General features: G+C 42.1%; 1 protein-coding gene across 1 annotated transcript; it reads left to right on the forward strand.

Moving 5' to 3' along the window:
* The first annotated feature begins 4,313 nt into the window (after nucleotides 1-4,313).
* Nucleotides 4,314-4,760, forward strand: LOC145805428 (uncharacterized). The gene has a single exon (XM_082900564.1). The coding sequence runs from the start codon at nucleotides 4,314-4,316 to the stop codon at nucleotides 4,758-4,760; it is 447 nt and encodes a 148-aa protein (XP_082756690.1).
* The last annotated feature ends 16,145 nt before the right edge of the window (nucleotides 4,761-20,905 follow it).

The raw sequence follows: 20,905 nt of genomic DNA on the forward strand, positions 1-20,905 counted from the left end.
ACTTGATTTTCTTAAAACATTTCCTTTATCTCTTCAAAAATATGAACTTAAATGGTTCAATTCTCTTAAAAAAACTCATGTATTACAAGAAAATACTACAAAATCAAATCAATAACAATTAATTTTCCAAATTGATTTCCACAACTATGAGTCTACTTAATTTCTTACTTAAAACCTTATTTCTTACAAAATCCATGAGACTAATTCCATAACTTTCTTAATTCATGATGCATGTTGGATTATCTAAAACATGAAATTAAAGTTATAAAACTCTTAGAAAAATATTTACATTTGTGAAATTAGGATCAAAATTCAAACCAACTGCATCTAAAATTCCTTTAATTCAATATTAAGTTCAAAATGTTCATGAATTCATAATTCCCCAAAACTTGCTCTTCTTATACCAAATGGAATTAATCCTTCAAATCTTTTAAACATCTATGATGCATGTACAATTAGAATATTGAGACTTGTAGAGTTTGCTCATGCATGTAAAAATTTGACTCAAATTCATGCATGATATCCCAAAATCAAACCCAAAATAATTAATTCCTAATTTATTCCATAACCATGAACCTAGATCCATTTCTTCATCTTCTTGCTAATTTCTTTTCAATTATATGAAATTGAACCAAAAATCCTTTTAATTTCAAGTATTAGGTGTAGAAGAATTAAACAAGAAATTTATCTCAACTTGTTAAATTTTTGAACTCTCACTCAATCCCTTATTTTTCCTTAAGCTTTCTTTTCTTCTTTCCTTTAGAGTGAATTGGTGAGCTCTTCCACCTCTTCGCCAAAAAAAAAAAAAAAAAAAAAAAAGGATGATCCCTCACTTTCTTTCTCTCTCTCTCTCTCTCTCGGCTTACTCTAACCGAATGGGATAATGAAAAGGGTTCCAAGAAGTCAATACACTCTCACCACAAAGCACTCTCAAATGTAGGAATGGCAACGGGGCGGGGCGGGGCCGGGGATCACCCTCCCCGTCCCCGATCCCCGATGGCAGAGCTTCCCCCCGTCCCCGTCCCCGTCCCCGTCCCCGTCCCCATCCCCGACGGGGAATCAACTACCACCCCCACCCCCGCCCCCGAACGGGGATCGGGTTTCCCCGATCCCGAAAATCCCCGGCCAAAAAAACAACATCAACAGAATATCAGGGCTCAAATACATCAACAACATCAAAAAAAAAATTAACATCTCAACATCAAAAAGCAGCATCTGTGGCTTGGAGGAGCTCCGTGTGAGAGAGAGAGGAGATCTGTGAGAAAGTGTAAAAGAAGCTCAGCCGACTGCGTCTGTGGCCTGGAGGAGCTCAGCCGACTACGTTTGTGTTGTGCGGAGAGAAGAGAGAGTGAGAGAAGAGAAGAGAGAGAGTGTAAGAGACCACCTAATTTAGGTGACCTAAACAATAAACATATATATAATATTCAAAGACTCTTTACAGCTGTAACATATATATATATAATATATATTCAAACATATATATATATATATATATATATAATATATAATATTCAAAGACTCTTTGACAAAGAGAGGAGCTTACAGCTGTAACCAAACCAAACATATATATATATATATATAATATGTAAATCGGGGATAACCGGGGCGGGGGGCGGGGCCGGGGCCGGGCCGGGGTCGGGGATGAAATATATATCACCGTCCCCGGCCCGAATATCACCGGGGATTTGTTTTTAAATACCATCCCCGGCCCGTCGGGGGTATTTTTCGGGGAAAAACCACTCTTATCGGGGACGGGGGGTCGGGTCCCCGTCAGGCCGGGTTGAAATTGCCATCCCTACTCAAATGACATACACTCTCACACACTAACTTCATGACACCACAACACACACGTGCACAACTCCAATGAGCTCCAGCACAACATTCACATGCACACTCACACACATAATCGCTCAATACACCCACACCCACATGCATATTCAATTCTGTTTTTCTCATAATTCAATTTATGATTAAGATTAATTAAATTAAGCAACACTTAAACTTAATAAATTTTGGTTAGCATATAATTAATTTAATCATAACTAATCACAAATCCCACATAAATTAATCAGTCTAATTTGAGTTCTATTATAGTCCAATTAATTATATTTAAATTTATCAATACGAATCAGATTTTTAATCAACTTCCAAAAGGCTCCAAATATTGAATTAAACTTATTTCTATCCTCAGGCTTGATTTCTCACATCATTAAGGCCTTCAATTTTAGATCGAACCCAAAATCTCCATCAATAAATTACATAATCGATTAAACACCTCATAAACAAATTTAATTCATAATAATCTTAATTCTGAATTGGTATAACTTAATTAACTCCAATTCGAACCCAATTAATCAAATCTCAATTTTATAAATCCGAATCGAATATTTAATTGAACTCTCATACGGTCCGATACTCGAAATCAAACAATTCAATTCACCATGGGTATCATCTTGAGCCATTTAGGCTTTGAATTTCTAATTCTAAAATAAATCCTTAGTAGAATCACATACGAATCAACCTTCATAATTTTTCTTAAATCCCAGATTAAATTAAAATAATTGAAAATTAAATTTCAAATCTCCTTAATTAATCAAGTACTAATCATTATGTGTGGTGAGGCCATTACACAACAACCCAGCAAGAACAAGTGGCACACAAAGAACAACCAAAATAAAAGACAAAAGTCTATGGTAACTGGAAAATATTAAATCCAATAAATTTACATATTGAATTATCATCTCTGAGAGGGAGTTTTTATGTGCATTTAGGGCCCAGCTAGGCCCAGATATTGTAGTGGACCGATCTATGGGCCGTAGTGAAAAGGACTTAGCAATTGGACCTTGCTTCTGTTAGTTCGGTCTAAGTACGATCACGGTTACCTCAGTCGGAGTGGTAATAATTAGCTCGGTCATAGTGTTTAGATCCGAGGTATAGTTAAACAATGACCGAGCTAAACGTCGCTTGGGGACGCGCCGAGCTGAGTTTGTCTGAGGGCTAGAGGTAGCTCGGTTATTTGGTCATATTACCGAGATAAAACCATCTCACTTGGTTAGGCAGTGAGGGGGGTGTAGAAAGATGAGCATTACCTTTCTGATTCCTAGGAGGACTCTATATTGGAAAAAAAGAGTCCTACTAGGATTGTGCCACGTGAAATCTATAAAAACTCATAGCAGGACCTATGTATAGGTATCACAATTTTGACTCTCAAATATACAGAGCTTTTGTCTATTGTCTATTTGCTGACTTAGGCATCGGAGAGGTATCCGGCACACATTCACCGGCTAGCTCTCGTTTGTGTTTTCAGGAAATGAAGCGACGACGTTTGGAGGAGCGCAAACTTGATCAACAGGATTATACGAGAAGATTATTTCGTGCTTGTACAATTGGCGCCGTCTGTGGGAACTACACAAAGAACAAAACATTTTGATCGAGTTTTCCTCTCTAATTGAAATCAATGGCGCACAATGAAGACTTGCCGCAATCTGCTATTGATGGGCAAACCTTGGAGGGGGGTGGAAGGCGCGAAGGTTTATCTTCTGTCCCATCTATGGCAGAATTAGAACCCCAGCGATGGAACACCCGGAGGGACACAAGGGAGAGACGGGGGCACTAGTCCCTGTCGCTCTCAAAGTCCTGAAAGACAGAGGCAGAGGTTGGATCCTCAAGTTTTGGAGGATCACGTAAGGGAGCAAGATGAGTTAAGGAGAATGGTGGCAGACATGGAGACAATGAAGTGCCAGATAAAGGGAAAAAGGGTGGCGACAAGAGAGGGGCGCCAAGACAACACGCCCCATCGCCACTCGGAAGATCATGACAGACATATCACACCATCGCAAGTAGAAAGTAGGAGCCTTTGAACAGGCGACAATCAATCAAGGACTTCCAGGACTCATTGCTCCAGGTTTGAGAGAACGAGGACTGAAAGGTTACAAATAGAAGGAAGCAACTATCGGCCCTCGCACACGCACCAAACGACATTCAAGCACACGGAGTTGCCCAGGTTAGTAGACTTATGAACAGTGCTCGAGGAAAGGGCCCGATGAAAGGGGGATACCAGGGCTCGTAACCCTTGCAGGGTTTCGGTACTACAGCGATTGGCCCTTACGACCCATGAGAGTGTCGAGGTAGGGATGCCACTACCGCGTCATGCTTACAGACCAACAGATAAATTATTAGCAAGGTTACAAAGCTCATCGTTCATTCCGACAATAGAGAACGCACCACTACCTTCAGGCTTCCACCAGCCCAAATTCACTACTTATGAGGGGAAGTCAAACCCCTACATGCACTTAAGCCACTTTCTCCAAGTTATGGCAATATACCGACGAAACGAGGCTTTAATGTGTATCCTGTTTCCATCCGACCTTAGTGACCTAGGTCTAACCTGGTTCGAAAGACTACCAGAAGGCACCATCACCTCATGGGCACAATTGGTAGAGGCGTTCGTGATGAGATTCAGAACGAATACCAAGACGCCAGTGGAGATTGACCAGCGACTCTCCATTGACATAGGCAAAAAAGAGACATTGAGGTCTTACAATAGTTGCTACTGGGAGACTTTCAACCAAAATGGGGATTGCCCTACAAATCTCGCCATTGCACAGTACAAACGGGGTTTACCAGTCGGTAACAAATTGAGGGACTTAATGATAATGACGCCACCCCTCACGATGGAGGCCTTAATGGAGAGGGTGCATCAACATATCCGAGTAAAGGAAGATAGCACCCGTGTGCTAAAGCAAAATTTGGCACAGTAACGATACTAGATAAAAAGACTACCGCAAAAGTTAACACGGTAGAACAACCAAGCAGGAATGGGCGAGACAGGCGAGCCAACAGAGAGGACCCAAAAAAAAGGAAGTTAAGAGTCCGCACTGCCATCATCACCGTGTTTAATAAACTTATCTACCAGATTCTCAGTGAGATACGTAATGAACCCTTCGTTTGGCGGCCAGCCATGTTGGGAGAAGCACAAAGGGGCTACGACGAGAGGTCTTGTTGCACCTTCCATGATGAGAAGGGGCACCGAACTAAAACTGCACACCCCTGAGGCAACATCTGGAAGAGTTAGTAGCTGCTAGATACTTGGACCAATATATAGAAGGGGGAACACAGCCAGCCCCCCAGGACCTCAAAGGACCAAACGGGATGTCGGTTGACGGTCCACCCCAAGGTGTAATCAACGTTATTCATGGGATCGTCGAACCTGAGCGGGTATGTGAACTTAGGGGAATGATAAAAAAGGCAAAGCACTTGAAAGAGGTGTTAAGTGCACAGCCTACCACCAAAAAGGGCAGAACAGAAGCTACGAATGTCATATCCTTCTCAGATAAGGATCTAGCAAGGTTACATTGCCCTCACAATGACGCACTGGTGGTGACTTTATGCATCAAGAATTTCAACATCAAGCAAATTCCGATTGACCAAGAAAGCTCATGCGAGATAATGTACTACGAGACCTTCAAATAGCTAAAATTAGAGGACAAAGACTTGGCACCTGCAACATCTCCACTCGTCGGTTTCAACTCAATGCCAGAGTGGCCAGTGGGCAAAATAATCCTCCCACTCAAGGCAGGAACCATGACAAAACAGGTGGAATTTTAGGTATTAAAGGTCCCTTCCACTTACAACATAATCTTAGGGAGAACATGGTTGCATGCCGTGCGATCGGTAGCGTCAACCTATCATCAAGCATTCTCGTTCCCCAACGAAGCTAGAGTAATTAAAAAGGTCCTGGAAGACCAAATTATGTCGAAACAGTGCTTCATCACAGTAAATGGCAGCCGGGCTGTAAAAGCGCATGTGCAGATGATGGAAGAGCCAGAGAGCAATGAACTGTTTGCGGATGTTGGCAAGGCAGCTGAACAGAAGGCAGTGGAAGACTTGGTTAAGGATAGATGAAAAGAACCCAAAAAAGTTCTTTTTGCTCGGCTCGTCTTTGTCCAGCACTGAAAGAATAGAGGTCATGGAATTCTTAACCTCTAACATTGAAGTGTTTGCCTGGACGCCATACGACATGCCTGGCATTGACCCAAACTTCATCTGTCATCAACTTAATGTCCACCCAACTGCCAGACCAATTATACAATGAACTCGCAGATCGACACTCCACCACGCGGAGATAGTGGCAAAGGAAGTGGGAAACTTGCTGGAGGTAGGAGCCATAAGAGAAGTGCACTATCCCAAGTGGATCTCCAATACTGTAGTAGTGCCAAAAAAGAACAAAAAATGGCATGTCTGCATGGATTACAAAACAGTCAACAAGGCATGCCCAAAGGACAGTTTTCTCCTGCCACGGATAGACCAACTGGAAGACCTGACGACAGGACACAATCGACTTAGCTTCCTTGATGTGTACAGAGGTTACCAGCAGATCACTATGTATGAACCAGACCAGGAGGTCACATCATTTACGACGCCTAGAGGATTATATTGTTACAAGGTCATGCCTTTTGGCCTAAAGAACGGAGGGGCTACATTCCAACGGATGGTCACCAAAATGTTCGAACTGTTGTTAGGCAGAACAATGGAGGCTTACATAGATAACATGGTGGTCAAAAGATGAGAAGGACCATCTCAGGGACCTAGATGAAATGTTCCAAATTCTGAAGAAGAACAAGTTGTGTCTAAATGCATCCAAGTGTGCATTCGGCGTAGGATCTGGCAAGTTCTTAGGCTTTCTGGTGACCAACCGAGGTATAGAAACAGACCCCTCTCAGATCAAAGCAATCCAGGATCTTGAGAGGCCTAACACAGTCAAAGAGGTGTAGCATCTCACTGGCCTAGCAGTCGTCCTCAACCGGTTCATAAGTCAGTCATCAGACAAATGTCGACCATTCTTCCAAGCATTGAAGGCCAAATTTGAGTGGGATGAAGAATGCGACCGCGCCCTAGAGAGTCTAAAAGACTACATGACCTCTCCTCCGTTGCTAGTAAACCCAGTACCAAGAGAAGAGCTTTTTTTGTACTTAGCAGTTTCACAGCATAGAGTCAGTGCAATGTTAGTCAGAATGGAAGGAATCCAACACTTGCCTATCTTTTATGTCAGCAAAACCTTACTGGGCGCTGAAACCAGGTACCTACCATTGGAAAAAATGGAATTGGCTTTGATGATGGCCTCAAGAAAGTTGTTGCACTACTTCCATGCCCACACCGTGATCGTCCTAACGGCTTTTCCATTAAAAGCCTTGTTCGAGAGGGCGAATTTTTCTGGACAAATCTTGAAATGGGCAGTGAAATTAGGGTAGTTCGATATCAAATTCCAACCTAGAACAGCAATAAAAGCCCAAGCTTTGGCAGACTTTGTGGCGAAGTTCACACCGGGAAGTCATCACATCTGCCCAGTTGACTTGACCGATGCAAACGAAATAGGGATGGAAAGTGCTGCTGGAACTGCGCAGCCCCCAAAACAAGATGCCCAGCTACATTCCAAGCCATATAGGATTGAAGATAGGAAGGAAGGGGCAAACCATGCTATTCCTAGCAAGGACTCATCAACAAGTAAAAACTTGGGGTAGTCAGATAGTGAAGAGCAAACCCCAACAACAAGCATGGACTTGGAAGAAAACATCAGCAACATACATGACCCCAAGACATCATTCGACCCCTCTACTTGCTAAAACTATTCATCGGAGAGATGTGGAAGCTCTTTGTGGATGGAGCATCCAATAGGCACGGTGCAGGACTTGGCATAGTTCTCATCTCACCAGATGGCCTAATAGTAGAACAAGCAGTCAACCTTGACTTTCTAGCATCAAACAATGAGGCAGAGTATGAAATGCTTTTAGCAGGCCTAAAATCAGCACTTTTCATGAAGGCCATCGAGCTAATGATTTATAGTAACTCCCAGCTGGTAGTAAACCAGATTTCAGGCGACTACGAGGTGAAAGATAAAAGGATGGCTAAGTACCAAGAGTTAGTCAGAAAAGAAGATCATGAAGTTTGAAGTAGTGCGGATAGAACAAATCGACCGAGAAGGAAACCGTAGAACAGACAAACTAGCAGGTTTTGCTTCAATGGCAGATACACCTATTCCACATCCTTTACTGATTAACTTCTTACCCAGACCAAGCATGGAAGAACCCGAAGTAGTTGAGGTATGTTGTGCCGAACTAGGCCCTTCATGGATGGATCCCATTATAGTATTCTTAAAAGACGACATCTTACCTAAAGAGAAGAAAGAGGCCAACAAAATAAGAGCAAAGTCACGGTGATTTTGGCTCTCTCCATCATTAGAGTTATACAAAAAATCCTTCACAGGACCTTACTTGAAATGTGTCCATCCTAGCAAGGTCGAGGCGTTTTTGTTCGAGATACATGAAGGCGTATGCAAAAGCCACCAAGGAGGAAGATCATTAGCTTACAGAGCAATCTCGCAAGGATATTGGTGGCCATACATGCAAGCATATTTTGAGAAGTATGTCAAGAGGTGTGAGAAATATCAGAAGTTCGCACACCAGATACACCAATCAGCCAGAGAGCTTCTACCATTAACTAGCCTATGGCCCTTTGCAATGTGAGGCCTGGACATAGTAGGACCACTTCCAACAGCAACCGACAACAAACAGTTCTTTCTCGCAGCAATAGACTGCTTCAGAAAGTGGGTGAAGGCTGAAGCACTCGCATCAATAAAGGAGAAAGATGTAAAGAGGTTCGTTTGGCAGAATATCATAACCCGATTTGGCATACCCAAGGCTCTAATATTCGACAATGGCACTCAGTTCGATGGCAAAATCTTCAGGGGCTTTTGTGAGCAATACAAGATAGAATTCTACAACTCTGCACCAGCTTACCCTCAAGCAAATGGCCAGGCAAAAGCATCAAACAAAGTTGTCTTGGATGGTCTAAAGAAGAGATTAGAGAAAGCAAAAGGCAAGTGGGCTAAGAAGCTTCTTTATGTTTTATGGGCTTACTGTACCACACTTCGGCAGTCAACTGGCGAAACACCTTTTTCTTTGGCCTATGGCATAGAGGCAATAATCCCATTGGAAGTAGGCCCCCCCACTATTAGAAGTGAAAATTTTGACCCAGACTTGAATGAAGAAGCCATAACCTTGGAACTCGACCTTACAGAAAAGAGAAGGAAAAGGGCTCTAGTTCACATTGCCTCATACCAGCAGGAGTTATCTAGAAAATATAACAACACGGTGCATCCGAGGCAATTCAAGATTGGGGATTGGGTATTACGCAAAGTAATGGGCAACACTTTGGTACCCGGAGATGGCAAGTTGGGACCTAACTGGAAAGGATCATACAAAGTGGTTGGTTTAGCAGGAAGAAGGCATATCGCTTGAAAAATGGAGACAGCAAGGCTATTCCCAGGCCATAGAACACTACCAATCTCAAGTTGTTTTATTTTTAGCTTTTTCTTAGAATATTTGTAATTTTTTCCCTTTTTCAAATAAAACAAGTAGTTTTTTTCAGCATAATCTATTGTAAAAATTACTCTCAATCATTGTCAGCAAGGGGCAATCAAAAGGTTTGGCAGGAATAACCAAACAATTAGTTCTCTTCAGCCGGGATCAAGATCTAGGCTGAAGAAGGTTGGCTGGAATAACCAACACTTAGCTCTCTTCAGCCGAGATAAGGATCTAGGCTGAAGAAGGTGGCAGGAAAAACCAACATTTAGTTCTCTTCAGCCGAGATCAGGATCTAGGCTGAAGAAGTTTGGCAGGAATAACCAAATAATTAGTTCTCTTTAGCCGGGATCAGGATCTAGGCTGAAGAAGGTTGGCTGGAATAACCAACATTTAGTTCTCTTCAGCCGAGATTAGGATCTAGGCTGAAGAAGATTGGCCGGAATAACCAACATTTAGCTCTCTTCAGCCGAGATAAGGATCTAGGTTGAAGAAGTTGGCTGGAATAACCAACACTTAGCTCTTTTCAGCCGAGATAAGGATCTAGGCTGAAGAAAGGTTATCTGGAATAACCAACATTTATCTCTCTTCAGCCAAGATCAAGATCTAGGCTGAAGAATGTTGGCAGGTATGACCAACATATAGTAAGCAGGTTGCAGAATTCTTGAACCGAGATTGCTATCTCGGCAATAAAATGTTAAAAGGCAATTACAAGTAAGAGTAACCGAACAAACAGTCGAAGAAAATGCACATTTCATTCCATTTCAAAGGGTTCATTACATGGGAAGGGCTTAAGCCCGGTTACAAACTTCATTGGTAACAAAAAAAGGAAAGGCAAAATCAAGCGAAGAGATCGTCCAGATCGGCGTCCAAATCGACACAAACTTCACCTAGGGGTAGCCCGGCTATGAGATGAGCCCCCTGGTTAGGCTCGGTCATAGACACCACGTTAGCAGGCGGAGCTGGGCTAGAGTCCACGAGAGGAGTAGACTGGCGGCCGAGCTGGGTGCTTGGCGTATTCTCAGGAGCAGGGACCTCATCCTCCTCTCCCTCCTAAAGGAACTTTTGTTGGACCGCGTTAGCATAGTCTACCAGGTAGCTCGGTATGAAGTAAGGAGGGGGATTCAGGAAGACATCGGAGTCGTGTCCATAACCGAGCTTTTCAGCAGCGGCTTTCCAATTGCACTTGAAGAAAATATCCTTGGCAACTTCACATTGGTGGACATACGTCTCCTCTCCTTCCTTGAAGCCTCAGTCCTTTACGTCTTGTATCTTTTTCTTTAGGTCCTCCAACTCGGCATTTTTCTTCTTCTCAATCTTGACCAGCTCATGTAGGTAACGGTCTTTTTTCTCGGCTAACGCCTTTTGCTTGTCAACCTCCGCCGTGCTAACCAGTCTAGTGAGCTTTGAATTTTCGGCCTCCAGTTTGGCCAGCTTGGCTTGTGCATCCTTCAGCTCGGTTGCTTTGGATTCTGCCTCGGCGACGGCTGACCGTGCCATCTTCCTGAGCTCAAGAACTCGTTTGTGAGCTACTTGGCTCTTTTGCAGGGCCTGCATTGTTTAGAGCGGTTAGGAGACAACTAGCACACTCGGACCGTAACAAATGTTCAAAGTTTCAGGGGATTTTTTGGGGCTTACCAGAATCATTGATTTAGAGGCCGAGCGAATAGCCTTCAGCTCAGTCAAACCCTCATGCCGCTCCATATCAGCAGGAAGGCAGATGCTCTTTGCTAGGTTGAAGGCCAATAGATGGTCTTTCTCGGCGCTGACAGAGTCCAAGGCCGTAATAGCTCGGCCCCTGAATATGGCTTTTGGCGCCCAGACTGGCGGGGAGGGAGATCTTAAAGAGCTAAGATGATTGCGGCCTTGGGAGATTGTTGTTTCTTGGAGCTCGGTTTGGGATGGCTCGTCCTCATCTCTCAGGCTTTGTGTGCACGGCCATTTACTGGGCCAGGATGAGATAGCTCGGGCTGAGGGGAGGGCTACCATTACTTTATGTGTCTGACTGGCTTGTGGGGCCTCGGTTTGAGCGTTGACAATGGGAGTGGATGTTTGTTTGGTGATTAGGACTCGAACAGCTCGGCGCTTGGCCATTTCTTGCTCTTCAGTTAAGGAAATAAGGTTGATTTGTGGCAAGTTGGGGTCCGATTTTGGTGATAGTTCCAAAAGAAAACCGGTTACCTTGACCTTTCTCCTTCCGCTATACCGATAGGTCAGCTCGAAGTTAAGTAGCTCGGCTCAACCTCAATGACGATATCGAAACGCGGCGCGGAGAGCGTCTAGGTTGAGGTATTGGTATTGTGACTTTAGCTGGTTCAAGTCTGCATAAGGAGAAAGGCAACGGTTAGCGTGGTGTAAAAGTTGTAAACAACAAGAGCAAAAAACAGACAAACTAAGCTGAGGTATTCATACCGGCTGTTCCTTTATTCCAATTAATACTGTAGCCCAGTATCTAAGCTTCCTGGTGTTCAAAATTGCCAGAAACCCAAAAGAAATCGTCGTCATTCACGTCTTTGTTCGGTGTATTTTTAATTATTTTCTCTCGGCGTCTTCTTATTCTTAAGTAATATACCCAGTCGTTCTCATTTTGGCTGAGTGAGTATTGATGGAATAGCTTGGCCAAACCGAGGTTAAGGCCAAGCTGGCGGTTTAGTTCGGCGATGCCGTTTATTATTCTATATGAATTTGTGGAAAGTTGGGTGGGACAGAGTCTTGTCTGCCTAAGGAATTCACAAAGGAGAGGCTGAACGGGAAATCGAAGACCGGCTTCTACAATGGATATTACGGTAAATGGAACAAGGCTTGGTTTTCCCCAGGGCGTGGTTTTTAGTTCGGCTAATGAGAGATGTACATCATCAGGAATATGATAGTTCTTTCAGAACTCGGCTATCGCCCTAGGTGAGTCCACTAGGAACCAATATTTACCCCTTTAACTTAAGTTGTAAATAAATTAAGCCTATCTCGGCGCGACTGAGGCTTTGGTTGGCTCAGTTAGGCAAAGCTGCCTAGGGGCAGGGTGCAAGGGCGTGCCTGGCCAACCTAGTCAAGTATGCAAAGTGGAAATAAGAAGTGTTATGTCCAAACAACTGGACCGAACTAAGTAAACAGTCAATTTACAAAAAGAATTGTATAAACTTAGCTCGGTCGCATATGGGAAACGGGGTGTTTTCAGTTCGGTCGAATAGAAGGGCCGACACAAGACCTCTAGCTCGGTTAGAGGTCAGTTTGCAATGTTATATCCAAGTGCTTAGTTTGGGCGTGATCAAGACTACAAGTTTAAAAAATAACACCTAGCTCGGTCTTAAAACAACTTGCGATTTGCAAACGAGTATCTAGTTCGGTCAAGTGTGCACCTACCACAAACAAGTTCTTATCTCGGTCGTGGTGCTCTATTGGATAAAAAAGGATTGCATTCAAGATTGATTAAAGAACCCAGTCAAAATACGATTGAGGTCTGGGCGTGTGGTTTTCGGGTTTGAGGTATTTCTTCAAACATTCTAGTGTATATATAAACACCAATGATGCTGCAGACCCCCAGTGGGGGTCGCACCCCCAGTGAGGTGGCATGCCCCCACTGGCCGAAACTCAAAAAAAAAAATAAAAATAAATAAAACAGTTTTTTTTTTTACCCAATCACCGCGCGCCACCTCACTGGGGGTCGACCCCCAGTGGGGGTCCGAAGCATTTTTGTATAAACGCATGTATATATATATATATTTCTATACTGTATATACGCATGGAGAAAACAAAGACGTAAAAACGATTTGAGCCACTTACAGTCGCAAAATGAGAGATCGAAGATCAACACAGTAAGGATGTGTCACGACCCAAACCCGCCCCTATGGGTTTAGCACCGTAACCGGCCAGTAATCCAAGATTACCGAAGGCCTGCTTAACAGTAATACAGTAATATGGAGTACAAGGGCTGGCGGAAGCCAAAACAGTAACTAAAAGATGTCCAATGAGCTGTGACAATCTGTATGCAAAAAGACTTTTCATATATATATACACAATCAATACCAAAATAGTATGTACAATATATACAATCATTCAGGACAGGGACTTAATCCCTATTAAAACAGTACATTACAACACCATTCAGTCTATACAGAACATAAACAAAAAGGGGAAAAACTAAAACACTCCAAAAGTCCTAGCTTGATAGGCTCGAAACCTCGCAGTGAGGCACAGTGGTTGGCTTTGACAAAAGGGAGTCTAACCCACGCTCCTAGCTCCGGTCTGGTGCCTGAACACCTACATATATATATATATAAACAGTGAGTTAAAGCCCAGTGAATAACATAATGTGTAAAGAGGTTAAGAATGAATGTCCTTACAGTAACGAAAATAGTTCATTGAATCAGTATATTAGTCATTCAGTCATAACAGTCATATGTGGTACATCCATTAGCAGAACAGTACAGTAAACAGTAGGTCTTAAAAGACCGAACAGTCAATGATGGCCATCGTAACAGTAAACAGAAGTTCCAAGATAGGAACTGACAGAGATCTCTGTAACAGTAGCAGTAACAGTAACAATAACAGTAGTTGCTAAGGATGCCACAATATAGTTCAGAATAGAGGACAAACATTCATTCAGTTAACAGTAAACAGTTCAGTTGATCATTCAGAAAATATTCATTTTCGAACATATCTTTACAACATTGTTACTCACAAAGTTCTGGGCTATAAGCAGCTAGAGCGCGTCTCTGAAAGCCAACCCTATACAGTGACAGAACGAACACACACTAAGTTACATATTCGGGAATCAAAGACTTAGTGTCTACTTTGGCTCAGTGTGGTTCTACATCAATATCCTCATTAAGATGCCTTAAACTAGGCCTAAGAATGCCTAGGATGAGATGAGAAGGCAAAGATGCCCTTTTAAAACACTTAACAAATTTTCAGAAAACAGGGGTCCCGCTCGAGCGTGGGTTTACCCGCTCGAGCGTCCAGGCAAACAAAATACTCCGCTTGAGCTCGAGTTACCCCGCTCGAGCGAACTGTAAAACATGCCAAAAGTACTGGATGTGTGAAAATCACGCTCGATTGGGCGCTCGATACCCGCTCGAGCATGTGACACAAGTCCTCGCTCGAACGTTCAATACCCCGCTCGAGCGGACTGTAAAATAGTGTAAAGTGCTGGATGCATGAATTTCACGCTCGAGGGCCAGTCACTCCGCTCGAGCGTGAGTCCAAAATCTGAAATTTCCAGATTTGAACCTCAAGCTCAAAATCAAGTTTCAATGCATCAAATTCGATCTTTTTGGGATAATTTTCTGGAAAATACTTCCAAACTCATAATATGACATATTTCAAAGATCAATTTGAGAAATCAAAGCCCAAGGGTAGTTCAATTAACATGATTTTAAACCAAAGACCAAGAACAATATTTCAAATGTGACATGCATGTCTTTAATCAACTTCAAAGCTTCAAAGCAAGCTCAAAAGAGTCTAAACTTCCAAAAACATGATGAATTCTTGTACTAGAACCATAATATGAACATGCATGTAACAATTTCCATAAAAACAACCTCAATATGCTAGAACATGTACATGCATGCATGGATTAAGCTTCAATTCAACATATTAGGACCAATTCTAGACTTAAATCACTAGAGGCTCATGAACCATGCAAGAATCAACTCAAATACATAATTAAAAGGAAGAACTCCCTACCTTAAGTCTTGAGTCTAGAGTTTGGAAGCACAATCATGCAAATTTCCTTCAATTCTACCAAGTTTCCAAGCCAAAATAAGATGAAATCAAGCTATCTCCCTATTCTCTCTCTCTAGTCGGTTTTGCTTAGAAGTGGCTGATGAAATGTTTTGCCTAAGTGTATTCAAGCCTCAATATGTGTAAGGAAATGGGCCACTAAGTGGCAAAGTTGCAAATAAGGCCAACTCTTGTAATTTAGCATTATTTAATCCAATTTAAACGTACCAAATCACATTTCAATTAAATTCACCATAAAATCATATAAATCTCAACTAGCATCAAACACTAATCAATTTTCGGTTCGGCCATCGATAAGGCCTTCAATTTGCAGTTTAAGGCATAAAACATGAACAGATAATTTAACAGTCAACAGATAGAATTGCATTCAAACTAGCACAATCAATCAATCAGTTTAGTAATTCAGTCAGTCAGTTAACATGCCTAATCATAGATTAGCACTAATCACTGTCTCCCCTCCTTAAAAAGAGTTTGGTCCTCCAAACTCGAATTACCTTCATTTTGGGAGAAAGCGGGATTTAGTGGGATCAAGTCAGGATACCTTTTCATCATATCATCTTCCCTCTCCCAAGTGGCATTCACGCCAGCCAGTCAACTTTCACTAACGGAATCTCTTTGTTTCTCAACTTCTTGATTCGTCTGTTCACAATCTGAATGGGCCGTTCTTCATAAGTGTAGTCATCACTTAGCACTACACGGGTAGGCTCAATCACGTGGAAGGGATCCCGAAGGTATTCCCTCAACATTGAAATATCGAACACGTTATGCATATGCTCCATTTCAGGAGGAAGCGCTACTTGATACGCTACCAGATTAATTTTCTCAATAATCTCATACGGTCTGACATATCGCAGCGCTAACTTGCCTTTAACTCCAAAACGAGTCTAGCCCTTCATCGGTGTCACTTTTACAAAAACGTGATCACCTACTTCATATTCTCCGTCTCGCCTTTGGACATCCACGTAACTTTTCTGTCGACTCTCTGCGGTTTTCAGTCTCTGTTGGATCAGTTTTACTTTTTTTGTAGTTTCATACACAATCTCGGGCCCAAGCAAAGGCCCATCTCCAACTTCTACCCAGCAAATCGGAGATCGACATTTCCTACCATATAAAGCCTTGAAAGGCGCCATACCAATACTTGGATGAAAGTTGTTATTGTAGGCAAATTCAGCCAACGGTAGATGACTTTCCCAATTTCCTTGGAAATCAAGAGCACACATTCTTAGTAAATCCTCCAAAGTCTGGATGGTTCTTTCTGACTAACCATCTGTCTGAAGATGGTAAGCAGTACTCAGTTTCAATTCAATACCCAATGCAGTTTGCAGGCTTTGCCAGAATCTTGATGTAAACTTCGAGTCCCTATCAGAAACAATGAACACAGGCACTCCATGCAATCTCACAATTTCATTAATATAGAGTATAGCCAATTTGTCTGCATTATAAATTGTTTTGACAGACAAGAAATGAGCAGATTTAGTCAATCTATCAACAATAACCCAAATTGAATCCATACCTTTACTGGAGCGAGGCAATCCAATAATAAAATCCATGGTGATATGTTCTCTTTTCCACTCCGGTATGGGTAAGGGTTGCAGTAAGCCTGCGGGTCGTTGATGTTCCGCTTTGACTTGTTGGCAATTAAGACATTTTGATACAAAATCAGCAATTTCTTTCTTCATTCCCGGCCACCAGAAATTCAATTTCAAGTCTTGGTACATTTTCGTATTCCCTGGATGGATAGACAGTTTCGAATTGTGGCCCTCTTATGGAACTCTTCTTTTCAGTTCAGAATCATTCGATACACACAATCTTCCCTAGAATTTCAACACATTGTTCTCAAATTGAAAATCCGACCTCGGTTTGGATTCCCGTTCATCGATGATCTTCCTTAAGGAGTCATCCTGTTGCTGTTTCTCTTTAATTTCTTCAATCAGTGCCGGTTGAGAAGAAATAGCAGCTATTGTTCCACATTGTTCTCCCAAAACAATCTCAATTTTAGATTTCTCAAGGTCACAAAGCAGCTCTTTCTGTCCGGTGAGTAAACAGGCTAAGTTTCTAATCGATTTCCAACTCAGTGCATCGGCAACGGTGTTAGCTCTCCCCGGATGATGCAAAATTTGTAAATCATAATCTTTTATCAGTTCTAACCATCTCCGCTGCCTCATATTCATTTCTTTCTGTGTGAAGAAGTATTTCAAACTCTTGTGGTCTGTATACACCTCACATGTCACCCCATAAAGGTAGTGACGCCAGATTTTCAGTGCAAACACTACTGCAGTAAGTTCTAAATCATGGGTCGGGTAGTTCTTTTCATGAGGTCTCAGTTGTCGAGAAGCATAGGCAATAACTCTCCCATTCTGCATTAAAACACATCCCAAACCCTTATAAGAAGCATCACTAAAAATGGTAAAACCATCCGTACCTGAAGGTAGGGTAAGAACCGGTGCAGTCACAAGTCGAGTTTTCAACTCTTGGAATGCCGATTCTCTTTGGTCAGTCCAGTCAAATGATATCCCCTTCTGAGTCAGCTGTGTCAATGGTAGAGCAATTTTGGAGAAGTCTTTGACAAACCTTCTGTAATACCCGGCTAACCCCAAAAAGCTTCGAACTTCTATAACATTTGTTGGTCTAGGCCAATTTACCACGGCTTCAACTTTCTGTGGGTCAACTGAAATGCCATCTCTACTAATAACATGTCCCAAAAACATAACATGATCAAGCCAAAATTCACATTTACTCAATTTCGCATACAGTTTCTGTTCTCTTAGGGTCTGTAAGGCAAGTCTCAGATGATGTTCATGTTCTTCTCTACTTTTAGAATAAATTAGAATGTCATCTATAAATACAACAATAAAGTCATCGAAGAATGGTTTAAAAATTCTGTTCATAAGGTCCATAAATGTAGCAGGTGCATTGGTAACTCCGAAAGGCATAACTAGGAATTCGTAATATCCATACCTCGTTCGAAAAGCAATTTTATCAATGTCTTCCGGTTTAACTTTCAGCTGATGACATCCGGATCTGAGATCAATCTTAGAGAACACTTAAGCACCCTGTAACTGATCAAATAAGTCATTAATACGCGGCAATGGATATTTATTTTTCACAGTTACCTTATTCAGTTCACGGTAGTCAATACAAAGTCTCAGTGAGCCGTCTTTCTTTTTCACAAACAAGACAGGTGCCCCCCATGGCGAAGTACTGGGCTTGATGAACTTCTTATCTAATAGTTCTTGTAGTTGTACTTTCAATTCTTTCAGTTCAGTCGGAGCCATTCGGTAAGGAGCTTTAGATACTGGCTGTGTACCTGGAATCACATCAACGGTGAACTCAATCTCCCTATCAATCAAATCCCCTGGTAGATCATCTGGAAATACATCTGGAAATTCTCTAACTATATGAATACCAATCACCTTAGCGTTAACATCAGTAGATACAGTCAATACAGAATAGAAATACCCTTTACACCCCTTTCTAATCAGTTTGTATGCTTTCATAGATGAAATCAAATATGGGGGAGGTACCACTCCACTTCCGTTAAACACAAATTCGGGTAGGCCAGGTGGACGGAAAACAACTTGTTTTGTCACACAGTCTATAGTAGCATGATATTTTGTTAACCAGTCCATTCCCAATATCACGTCAAAATGATCAATGTTCAGAGGTAGTAAATCAATATACAGATCCATATCCCCAACAATAATTTCACATGCAGGGTACATATAAGCACAAGTCACAGATCCCCCAACAGGTGAAGATACAGCTAACAAATAATTCATGGGTTCTAATGGTCTATTCAATTTTAGCGAAAAAGCATGCGATACATATGAATGTGTAGACCCCGAATCAATCAAAACATACGCATTTTGAGCACAAATTGAGAGTATACCTGACACGACGGTCTCGGTATTTTGTACATCTCCCGATACGAGTGCGAACACTCGGCCTTGCCTCATAAGCTCTTTCCCAGTAGCTTTGAGGTGGGTTTTGGTGGAACAGTTAATGCTGCTGTGCTTGGTGCAGCTTTACTATTGCCCTAAGGAGTGGAAAGGCAATCTTTGACCATGTGGCCCACCTTGCCACACCTGTAACAAGCACCAGATAATTTATAACAAACCCCTTTGTGTTTCTTACCGCATTCAGAACAGGACGGTATGGAACCACTTCCCTGACTGGAACTGGTTGTTGACCCCGTATTCTACTTCTTATTGGATGAATTGTTTCTGCCTTTCTTGAATTTAAAACCCCGTCTCTTCCCGCACCACTCAGTTGCGGGTGTTTCAGTCTGCTTCAAAGCTTCGATATTTGCTTCGGCCATAATGGCTCGGTCAAGAACATCCACATATTTCAGTAACTTTAGCACATTGATTCTGTCCAGTATTTCTACATTGAGGCCGCCTTCAAACTTCCTGGCCTTCTTGTAGTCGGTGTCTACCATGTGTGGTGCATATCTAGCAAGTTCGGTGAACTTTGTTTCATACTCTGCTACGGACATGGCGCCTTGTTTCAGTTGTTCAAACTCGGTCACCTTTTTGTCCCTGACATACTGAGGGAAGTACTTTTCGAAGAAGACTTCTTTGAATTGAGCCCAAGTCATAACAGTGTTGACATCACGGATAAACATCCACCACCTTCTAGCTTCTTCTTGCAAAGTAAAGGTGGCCAGTAGCACTTTGTGTGCTTCAGAACATGGAAAAACTTCAAATAACTTTTCAGTCTCAAGAACCCAAGTTTCAACTTTTAGCGGTTCGAGGCCTCCCTGAAAGGATAGCGGTTTCATCCTACTAAATTTCTGTGTTAGAGCTATGATATCATCATTCATAGGTGGCTCTGGTTGTACTGGAGGAGGTGGGGGCTATTGGTTCAATTGTTGCCCTAGTCTTTCAGTTAGTAGTTCCACCATTCTCTCCAACCTTGCCATTCTTGCCTCAGAGTATTCAATTTCATCAACATTTCTTGTGTTGTCCATCTCACTATAGGCAGTTATAACAATTATAAACATAAGCAGTTGCATACTTAGACAGATTATCACATTAACAGTTATATTCATGTCTTAGCCACACACACTTATCATGCTCATGCAATGCCCTAATCACTTTTCTATGACATCCTATAGCTCATTTGGAAACGTGTGTGCGGTATAACTCGTGATTTAATAACGCTCTGATACCACTCTGTCACGACCCAAACCCGCTCCTATGGGTTTAGCACCGTAACCGGCCAGTAATCCGAGATTACCAAAGGCCTACTTAACAGTAATACAGTAATACAGAGTACATGGGCTAGCGGAAGCCAAAACAGTAACTAAAAGATGTCCAATGAGCTATGACAGTCTATATGCAAAAAGACTTTTCATATATATATATATACAATCAGTACCAAAACAGTATGTACAATATATACAATCATTCAGGACAAGGACTTAATCCCTATTAGAACAGTACAGTACAACACCATTCAGTCTATACAGAACATAAACAAAAAGGGGGAAAACGAAAACACCCCAAAAGCCCTAACTTGACAGGCTCGGAACCTCGCGGTGAGGCACAGTGGTTGGCTTTGACAAAAGGGAGTCTAACCCACGCTCTTAGCTCCGATCTGGTGCCTGAACACCTACATATATATATAAACATTGAGCTAAAGCCCAGTGAATAACATAATGTGTAAAGAGGTTAAGAATGAATGTCCTTACAGTAACGAAAACAGTTCATTGAATCAGTATATCAGTCATTCAGTCATAACAGTCATATGTGGTACATCCATTAGCAGAACAATACAGTAAACAGTAGGTCTTAAAAGACCGAACAGTC

This window comes from Camellia sinensis, chromosome 13 (genome assembly GCF_055761805.1).
Source record: "Camellia sinensis isolate YWXY chromosome 13, ASM5576180v1, whole genome shotgun sequence".
Classification (NCBI taxonomy): domain Eukaryota; kingdom Viridiplantae; phylum Streptophyta; class Magnoliopsida; order Ericales; family Theaceae; genus Camellia; species Camellia sinensis.

Coding starts and splice junctions, on each gene's coding strand:
- LOC145805428 (XM_082900564.1), top strand. CDS start 4,314: ATGGCAATATACCGACGAAACGAGGCTTTAATGTGTATCCTGTTTCCA.